This window comes from Garra rufa, chromosome 24 (genome assembly GCF_049309525.1).
Source record: "Garra rufa chromosome 24, GarRuf1.0, whole genome shotgun sequence".
Lineage (NCBI taxonomy): Eukaryota > Metazoa > Chordata > Actinopteri > Cypriniformes > Cyprinidae > Garra > Garra rufa.
Window position 1 is genome coordinate 19,871,837 of NC_133384.1, and position 10,673 is coordinate 19,882,509.

The following is a 10,673-nucleotide window of genomic DNA, read 5'->3' on the forward strand; positions in this document are numbered from 1 at the left end:
AGTTTTTAATTGATCCTGGTTTTCTGTGGCATCTGAAAAGCACTGAAGAAAAACACTACTGGACATTTTCAATCACTGATTTTTACTATTTTTCAAATTAAAATGATTAAAAAAATACAAATTCATTTGAAACTTTACAAACATGTCACCTGCACACTGAAAAGTAAACAGTCATATCTCTGTCTTATTTTCCTCATTCACATATTTTAAAAAAATCACACATTTAAAAAATATTTTAAATAACAGTATAAATCTCATAATTTTGTGCTCCTGAGATCCTGCTCCTGATTTAGTCCGTTTTCAATACTGGCTTTCTCTGGTCCCCTGTAAATGGAAAATGAAGAAAAGTAAGATTTAATAAATGTGACCCTGGACCACAAAACCAGTCTTAAGTAGCACAGCTAAATTTGTAGCAATAGCCAACAACACATTGTATGGGTCAAAATGATAATTTTTTTCTTTTATGCCAAAAATCATTAGGGTATTAGGTAAAGATCATGTTCCATGAAGATATTTAGTAAATTTCCTACCATTAATATATAAAAGCTTAATTTTTGATTGGTAATATACAGTCGTGGCCAAAAGTTTTGAGAATTACATAAATATTGGAAATTGGAAAAGTTTTATAATAGCAATTTGCATATACTCCAGAATGTTATGAAGAGTGATCAGATGAATTGCATAGTCCTTCTTTGCCATGAAAATTAACTTAATCCTGAAAAAAACTTTCCACTGTCATTAAAGGACCTGCTGAGATCATTTCAGTAATCGTCTTGTTAACTCAGGTGAGAATGTTGACGAGCACAAGGCTGGAGATCATTATGTCAGGCTGATTGGGTTAGAATGGCAGACTTGACATGTTAAAAGGAGGGTGATGCTTGAAATCATTGTTCTTCCATTGTTAACCATGGTGACCTGCAAAGAAACGGGTGCAGCCATCATTGCGTTGCATAAAAATGGCTTCACAGGCAAGGATATTGTGGCTACTAAGATTGCACCTAAATCAACAATTTATAGGATCATCAAGAACTTCAAGGAAAGACGTTCAATTCTTGTTAAGAAGGCTTCAGGGCGTCCAAGAAAGTCCAGCAAGCGCCAGGATCGTCTCCTAAAGAGGATTCAGCTGCGGGATTGGAGTGCCACCAGTGCAGAGCTTGCTCAGGAATGGCAGCAGGCAGGTGTGAGCGCATCTGCACGCACAGTGAGGCCAAGACTTTTGGAAGATGGCCTGGTGTCAAGAAGGGCAGCAAAGAAGCCACTTCTCTCCAAAAAAACATCAGGGACAGATTGATCTTCTGCAAAAAGTATGGCGAATGGACTGCTGAGGACTGGGGCAAAGTCATATTCTCCGATGAAGAAAAGGCCTGAAGAAAAGGTGAGCACTACCATCAGTCCTGTGTTATGCCAACAGTAAAGCATCCTGAGACCATTCATGTGTGGAGTTGCTTCTCATCCAAGGGAGTGGGCTCACTCACAATTTTGCCCAAAAACACAGCCATGAATAAAGAATGGTACCAAAACACCCTCCAACAGCAACTTCTTCCAACAATCCAACAACAGTTTGGTGAAGAACAATGCATTTTCCAGCACGATGGAGCACCATGCCATAAGGCAAAAGTGATAACTAAGTGGCTCGGGGACCAAAACGTTGAAATTTTGGGTCCATGGCCTGGAAACTCCCCAGATCGCATTGTGGTCAATCCTCAAGAGGCAGGTGGACAAACAAAAACCCACTAATTCTGACAAACTCCAAGAAGTGATTCTGAAAGAATGGGTTGCTATCAGTCAGGATTTGGCCCAGAAGTTGATTGAGAGCATGCCCAGTCGAATTGCAGAGGTCCTGAAAAAGAAGGGCCAACACTGCAAATACTGACTCTTTGCATAAATGTCATGTAATTGTCGATAAAAGCCTTTGAAACGTATGAAGTGCTTGTAATTATATTTCAGTACATCACAGAAACAACTGAAACAAAGATCTAAAAGCAGTTTAGCAGCAAACTTTGTGAAAACTAATATTTGTGTCATTCTCAAAACTTTTGGCCACGACTGTACATTGCTAAGAACTTAATTTGGACAACTTTGAAGGCGATTTTCTAAATCTTTAGATTTTTTTGCACCCTCAGATTCCAGATTTTAAAATAGTTGTATCTCAGACGAATATTGTTCTATCCTAACAAACCATACATCAATAGAAAGTGTAATTAAAAAAAAATGACCCTTATGACTGGTTTTGTGGTCCATGGTCGCAAATCTGTAATAAATATTGTGCATCAAAAGTACCTTTTCTATCTTTTTATCTAATATAAAGCAAATCATGGTACAAACGCACTTGTTGTCATCCATGGGGACCTCAGTGTGGTCCTGTAGCTCCATGTTTAGTGTCTCTGGGAGCAGGAAGGTCAGCGCTCCTCCCACAAAAGGAAGAGAGCCAAATATGACCATAGGAATGGCAGGATGATACACGTCCAACAGGCCAATCAGAGGAGCCAGAATACCAGCTACACGTGCACACATGGAATTCAGTCCCACTCCGTTTTGTCTAAGTTTAAAAACAAAAGCTCATTCAGAATCTGTAACTAAAGAGTGAGTGTTCATACAGGTTCACTACATGTACAGTACCTCACGACGGTTGGATAGAGCTCAGCAGTGTACACATACACTATGGTGAAAGCGGCAGCGAGGGAGAACTTCCCAATCACTGCGACTACAGTCACAATCACAGGGTAATCTGGAGAAAAAGCAGATGGATATTTAACAATATGGTCAACACATGATAAACATCTTCTATACATTTTAGGTGTGGTTTAAAGAAAACCATTCACTCTTTTTTTTTTAATCCTCAAAAACCTAAACAGTCTCAATTATCAAGCCATTTTGATTTTCTGAGCAGTATAATGTCATACTGCTCAGGCTCCGCCCACAGTCGTTGACAGACTGTCCCGTATTAGCATATTTCCGCCCTCAGCCAGTTATACGCTGTCCGCCATTTTCTCCATGCTCGAGCAGCTGTAGCGACAATAATGTCTCGTAAGCAATGCAGGTGTTTTGTATTTGAATGTAAAAATGAACATAAGATTCTTCTGACATCTGAGACACTGAGGATGCAGTGGATTAGTTTTTGTTCTGCACCACCGAATACACTAAAAAAATGGACCGAAACGGGTTGTCATGAACAGAGCTGTTTTTGACAAGGTAAAAAGATGTTGTTTTACATGACCGTTGAGGAATTTTAACTGTAGTATGTTGCAGACATTTCATGAAGACCCTAAAGAATCACACTTTGTTGATTATTTTCATATTTTGAAGGAATTTTTGGTCAAATGAGACAAAAATCTTTCTTCTACTGTGTAAAATAAGACTCTACGGAAACCCGTTTCTGCCACTGAATAAAAATAAAAAAGGTAGTTGTGACTTTTTATCCCACAATTCTAACTCTTTTTCTTGCAAGTGCGATTTTACATCTCGCAATTCTGACTTTTTTTTTTCTCTCAGAACTATAAACTATAAAAATTGTGAGTTATAAACTCAGAATTTCTAGATATAAAGTCAGAATTGCGGAATATAAACTCACAATTGCAAGAAATAAAGTACAAACTTTTAATTCTGACTTTTTTTCTCGCATTTGCGACTTTGTATCTCGCAATTCTATATAAATATAAAGTCCAGTTCTGAAGAGAAAAAAAAGACATCTCACAATTCTGACTTTATAACTCTCAATTGTGAGTTTATATCTCATAATTCTGAGGGGGAAAAAAGTCAGAATGGTGAGATAAGTCGCAATAACCTTTTTAAATTTTTTACTGAGAAACAGGCTTTCGCAGACTCTGAAGTTCCTCACTCACTCGCTGGTATAGCAGGAATAATCAGGCAGGCGGTTCCTCCAAGGAGCAGCACTGCACTCTGGCAAATCCTCCTTCCAAAGCGCTGAATGAGAGGAAAGCAGGACAGCCGGGCTGGAAACTCTGCAATGCCAAAGATGAGTTGAGTGAGGTAAATGTCCAGGCCGAAGTTTCCCACGTTCAAGCTGACACCATAGTAAACCAGGCTCGTCACAAACCTACAATAGCATAAATAGACATATGATAATACACTCATGTGATAATGGTTAATTGTTAACATTTTATGCTGTTGTATTTATCATTAACATTACAGAATCTGCCAAATGTTAATTATTTTACCAAAATAAGAGGGATTTCTTGTTAATTTAGTACTGACCTGAATAAGATATTTCACATAAAAGATGTTTACATATAGTCCACAAAAGAAAATAATAGTTGAATTTATAAAAATGACCCTGTTCAAAAGTTTACATACACTTGATTCTTAATACTGTGTTGTTACCTGAATGATCCACAGTTGTTTTTTTGTTTAGTGCTAGTTGTTCATGAGTCCCTTGTTTGTCCTGAACAGTTAAACTGTCTGCTGTTCTTCAGAGAAGTCCTTCAGGTCCCACAAATTCTTGGTTTTCCAGCATTTTTGTGTATTTGAACCCTTTCCAACAATGACTGTATGATTTTGAGATCCATCTTTTGACACTGAGGACCACTGAGGGACTCGTATGCAACTATTACAGAAGGCTCAAACGCTCACTGATGCTTCAGAAGGAAAATGACGCATTAAGAGCCGTGGTGAAAACTTTTTTTTAGAATGGAGATATCTTATTTAGGTCAATACTAAATATACAGTAACATGCATGTTGTATGATCTCTCTTAGTTTGGTAAAATAATTAACATTTTGCAGATTCTGCCGGGGGGTGTAAACTTTTGACTTCAACTGCAGATTGTATTTAATATCAAAAAAGAACATTTGAAAGAGGTTTACCCACATACAAGCTCCTGAATGGTACTTGGATAGAGTATCAAATGTACTGAGACGTTTTTTCTTTATGCCATTTTTGATATTTAATAAATATGGGAAATGCTGGCATAACTTACCACATATAGCTCATGATGAGAGCTCTCTTTCTCAGGTAACGCACTCGAAACAGGTCTAGCATGGTGCCTGTTTTAGCTGTGTTCTCTGCTTCCATCTGATAAGGCATCCTTTCATGTTAATTGATCATTTTAAAAACTACTGTTGATTCAAGGATACGTTTGTTTAGTAGATCTTTTGTAGTTTTTTACCCAAAAAGGAAAATTCGCTAAATATTTTTTTTTAGTCTCAGGTCATCCAAGATGTAGATGAGTTTGGTTCTTCCTTGGAACAGATCTGAAGAAATTTAACACTACATCATATGCTCATCAATGGATCCTCTGCAGTGAATGGGTGCCGTCAGAATGAGAGTCTAAACATCTGATAAAAACATCACTATAATCCACTTGACTTCAGTTCATGAAAATATCCTTATAATTTACTCACCCAAGATGTTCATGTCTTTCTTTCTTCAGTCGAAAATAAATTATTGTTTTTAAGGAAAACATTCCAGGATTTTCTCCATATAGTGGACTTCAGTGGGGATCAATGGGTTGAAGGTCCAAATTGCCTTTTCAGAGCAGCTTCAAAGAGCTCTACACAACCCCAGCCAAGAAATAAGGGTCTTATCTAGCAAAACAATCAGTCATTTTCTAAGAAAAATACAAATTTGTATACTTTTTAACCACAAATGCTCATCTAAAGATGCATTGAAAACCTGTTGGCCACCATTTAAGTCCATAATATGGAGAAAAATCCTGGAATGTTTTCCTCAAAAAACAATTTCTTCGCGACTGAAAAATGAAAGACGTGAACATCTTGGATGACATGTGGGTGAATAAATTATCAGGAAATTTTCATTCTGGAAATGAAATTCTCCTTTAATGTGTTGAGAAACAAAAAGCTGCATGTTTGTAAGAAAAAAAATCCAGCAAGTAGTTTTTAACTTTCAACTATTGCTTCCAGCTACAATATGAGGTTCTGACGGCACCTAATCACTTCAGAGTATCCGAGTAGCGAATTTTCATTTTTGGGTGAACGATTCCTTTAATTGTTCTCTTAGAAGAGAAAAGGGTCACCTTGTCAAGCAGATTTTCAGGCACTTTGTTGCCATTGATTCGGGCAGCTTTCACTATCTCTTTCTTGGCTCTGTCTTGCTTGCCCTGAGTCAGAAGCCATCGGGCAGATTCAGGGAGAATCCTGTCAAACACACAGACAATTATTAGAAAATAAAACACCTCATTATAAAAATTTCAAATATACAGTCAGCATTTGAAGTGGATCAAATCCTTTCATCAAAGTTGTCCTAAAAACAAAAACAACACCCGTTCTTGTCTTAGGACAACTTTGATTCACTTTTTAATCCACTTCAAATGTTGACTACTATCTTTTTTTAAATAAAAGCAATCAAAACACTAATTTAAAAAGGTAAAATACCTTATTTTCATACTTTTATTTGTATGTATCTCATGTTACCATTAACCAACATCAAAAAAAAAAAAGCGTGCAAATCAAAAGTTTGGGAATCACTGATACAGAATAACTCTCACCAGTAATAGACGCAGAAAAGCCCAACTGGTGCTGACAGAACCAGCTGTAGAATCCTCCAGTTTCGGATCCCAAAGGCCACACCAGACAGTAACATCAGACCAATGGCATAAAAGCAGTGTGACAATATGGTAAAAAGGGCCCGTTTGGCTGAACCACACCACTCAGTACCTAATACACATTAGAGATACCATGGAACTCGAATGCGAAGACCCCAAACAAGTGCTATATGCATTTTCATAGTGATTTCTGTTGTTAGAGAGATTTTCTTAAAGCATTGAAGCGATAGTTCACCCAAAAACTAAAATTCTTTCATTAATTACTCACTCTCATGTCGTTCCAAACCCGTAAGACCTTCGTTCATCTTCGGAACACAAGTTAAGAAATTTTTAATGAAATCCGAGAGCTTTCTGACTCTGCATAGACAGCATAAGTCCTACCACGACCAAGGTCCAGAAACGTAGTAAGGACATCATTAAAATAGTCCATGTGACATCAGTGGTTAAACCGTAATTTTTAGAAACTACAAGAACACTTTTTGTGTGCAAAGAAATGAACGACATGAGGGTGAGTAATTAATGACAGAATATTCATTTTTGGGTGAACTAACCTTTTAATGCTTTTTTTTTTACATGTAGTCTAAATACACTATATTGCCAAAGTATTGGCACAGCCCCTTCTAATAAACAGGTTTGACTACTTCAGTAATTTCTATAAGCAAATAGGAAATAGGCTCATTCTCCAGCTCCCCCCGAGTTAATAAGTTGAGTTTTACCGTTTTGAAATCCATTCAGCCCTTCCCCTGTTCTGGCGATATCACTTTTAGCATAGCTTAGCAAAGATAGATCATTGAATCCTATGAGGCCAATATAACATCGCGTTCAAAAATGACCAATGAGTTTCGATATTTGTCCTATTTAAAACTTGACTCTTCTGTAGTTATATTGTGTACTAAAACCGGCGGAAAATGTAAAGCTGCAATTTTCTAGGCCGATAAGATTAGGAACTACACTCCCATTTCGGTGTAACAGTCAAGGAAGTTTTATCATTTCAAAATTTCAAAAAGCCGGTCACATTGGCAGTTACCTAGCTGGGAACTAATTTCAGGCGCTGCGTGATATTACTGCGCCTGCTGCGTCCATATTACTGCGACAAACTTCCTTGACTATTACGCCGGAATGGGAGGTAGTTCCTAATCTTATCGCCCTAGAAAATCGCAGCTTTACATTTTCCGCCTGTTTTAGTACACAGTATAACTACAGAAGAGTCAAGTTTTAAATAGGACAAATATCGAAACTCGTTGGTCATTTTTGAACGCAATGCGCTAAATAGGCCTCATAGGATTCAATGATCTATGCTAAGCAATGCTAAAAGTGATATCGCCAGAACAGGAGAACGGCTGAATGGATTTCAAAACGGTAAAACTCAACTTATTAACTCGGGGGGGAGTTGGAGAATGAGCCTATTTCCAAAAAAAGTGGAGCATATAATGATATTCTAGGGAATTTTGTGCTTTTAATTATTAGGACTTTGCTTACTGCAGACCAGTCAGGTTCTTCCACTCTGACTGAATCAATCATTTCTTTTTGAACCTTGTCTTGAACAGATGCATTGTCATGTTAGAATAGAAAAGGGTCCTGTCCCTAGAATATTGTTATATGCTTAAACAGCAAGATTTGTACTCATGGAAATGACTAAAGTAGCCAAATCTGGTTATTAGAGAGGGGGGGGGGGGTCCCAATACTTTTGGCAATATAGTGTATCTAATCAAAATTTCTGACTTTTAATGTACTGGCATTAGGAGGAGTCACATGTGTTACCCAAAACAAACGTGTTCATAGAGATCCCTGATATTGCGGCGCCGACCACAAAGCGGAGAGCCATGTAGACAAAGATGTTGGGAGAAAATGCAACTCCTACCCCGAACACAAACTGAAGGAACAAGGACAGCAGCGTGACAAACCGTCGGCCATACCTGTGGCAAAAACAAAACAAAAAAACTGTAATGAAGCCACTGACATAAAGTTCCAGCTCTTTTTTTTACCGGTGAGTCTTTTAAAAATGGTAAATGATCTTAACATTTTTGTTTTTGGAAAACTAAAATAATCATTGTGTGTAACATATAATTCTTATGTTGATCAGGGATTGTACTCTACACATACTTGTCTGCCATTGGCCCAAACACTAGGGCTCCAATAAGAAGACCAGCCATGTAGACGGACTGAGATGCCTCATTATAAATCTTATTTTCACACACCAGGTCAAACTATGATAAGATAGGAAAAGAAAACATAATAAAAGACAACAAACAAATTATGTAAATGAAAAAAAAAAAGATATGTAGGTATATGTAGGTAACTAAATATTCATTTAAATAACTTTCAGTCATTAACACACATTATAAAGGGAGAATTTGTTTTTAATGTCAATTTCTATAGAAAAACACAGTCTTGGACCTTAAATGTGTTATTGCACAGAAAAAAAAAACAGCTCACAGTTACAAAACACTATCATGATGATAAATATTATGCATTATATAGCATTTGCTTATACACTAACAATGAAATGACCAAATGACACCATCGGTTCACCGTCCTTTTGTCAGTTTTCCTATCACAAAAGTTACATTACAACTGGTCTTTGCTTGAGAAGGTAAGCTTATGGGCGAGACTTCCGGTTCATTAACCACAATAGGGATGAAGGGACGAATAACAACGGGCAGTAAACAGTAAAACTGTTTGCACTATAAACCAGTGTGTTCATAATTAAGATAATACATTAAAATAATATGGTAAGACACACCAATATGCAATATCAAGCAGCAAAAAAATACAGCTAAAAATAGCTGGATGCGTCAAATTTACACATTTTATTGGGAAAATAACTAGTGGGGTGGATAACTAAAACATAAGAACTGATATTATTTATCAAGTTTTATAGGCGTTTTTATAGGTTTGAACATCGAATATATTTATAAGCTCTGTTAATGTAGCTGACATTCAGGAAACTGCACTAGAAGCGGCAAAGGCGCCAGAAACTGAGAGAAGTTTACTTCTTTGAAAGTAATTTTTGAAAGTCAAATATTGTTTTACCTTTAATACCATAAAATTTAACACGTTTTATATCAGGTGTGACAACGAATAGTTTAGCCTAATATTTATGAACAAAACTACGAAAAAGATTAACCGGAACATTAAAAGGAATACCTTTATAAAGATAGGTAGACAGATGGATGGATAGATAGATTTGATTTAAGAAATTACCTCAGTTATAAGAGTGCTGCTGCCTTCTGGTGCTTTATAAATCCATCCTTCACTACACGATGTCGTCGTGTTTATTCCATACGCTTCAATTTCCTCAAGATCAAGATCAACAGGTGTGAACATCTGACAGCTCTCATACCGTCCATTACTGTCCAGAGGGATGGTGAGGTTCAGCTGCTTCTCTTCTGTCAGGTTGGGAGCCCGCTCTAAGATCCAGCTGCTGTTGCAGTTGTGTGGAAAGGTGATGGCGGTGAAGACCTGACTGAACATGTGGAAAGCTGTGAAGATGTTGGGGAGACATACCGTCACCAGCAAGCGCTTCTGAAACGCCCCAAACTCGCCGATAGACGACAGGATCTGCGCGAAGTCTATCATGATGATCACTGAGCGACCATCAGCGGCGACTCGCACTTAAAACACCTGCACCGCGGTTCACCTTTGCGGACTGAAATTAATTTTTAAACGTGTCACAGGTTCAGCATATCTGGACGCCCCTCTTATCTGTTACGACAAAGATAAAGCACTGTATTTCTCACAGCGATAACAGCTAGAAGATTTCTAAATGAATAGTATTAAAATGTGAACAGATTTAATAGTGGCTGTTAAGCTTATTCAAGTGGTTGAAATGTACTGAGAGGAGTTCCAGCAGTGTGTTTTGTGAGTGTGTGGGGGACTTTGGATTATGAGGCTAATACAGTTGGGCCCTTTTCTGCCAGTTAAGGCGGTATATTGTGGTAATATGTAAACTGTAGTTATATGCTTGTGGGCTCGAGTACAATATTTAGACAACACGGTATATGTTTAACAGTGACCACACTGTCAAGGGAAAAAACAAGATGATCATGACAAGAGGGCAGGCTAAACAAAAATATGAATTTAAAGGAATAGTTCACCCATCATTTAGGCACCCTCATGTTCCAAAACCGTTTGATTTTCTTATTTCTATTGAA

The 10,673-nt window shown here is 37.5% G+C and overlaps 1 protein-coding gene across 1 annotated transcript; it reads right to left on the reverse strand.

Moving 5' to 3' along the window:
• Nucleotides 1–65: 65 nt before the first annotated feature.
• LOC141300509 (solute carrier family 22 member 13-like) lies at nucleotides 66–10,224 on the reverse strand. Its single transcript, XM_073830799.1, has 10 exons — nucleotides 9,724–10,224; nucleotides 8,623–8,726; nucleotides 8,281–8,435; nucleotides 6,463–6,631; nucleotides 5,992–6,112; nucleotides 4,936–5,030; nucleotides 3,843–4,057; nucleotides 2,620–2,728; nucleotides 2,330–2,539; nucleotides 66–324 (listed from the first exon to the last, which is right to left on the reverse strand). Exons 1-10 carry the CDS (start codon nucleotides 10,096–10,098, stop codon nucleotides 255–257), a joined length of 1,623 nt encoding a protein of 540 aa, XP_073686900.1. The 5' UTR covers nucleotides 10,099–10,224; the 3' UTR covers nucleotides 66–254.
• Nucleotides 10,225–10,673: the final 449 nt, after the last annotated feature.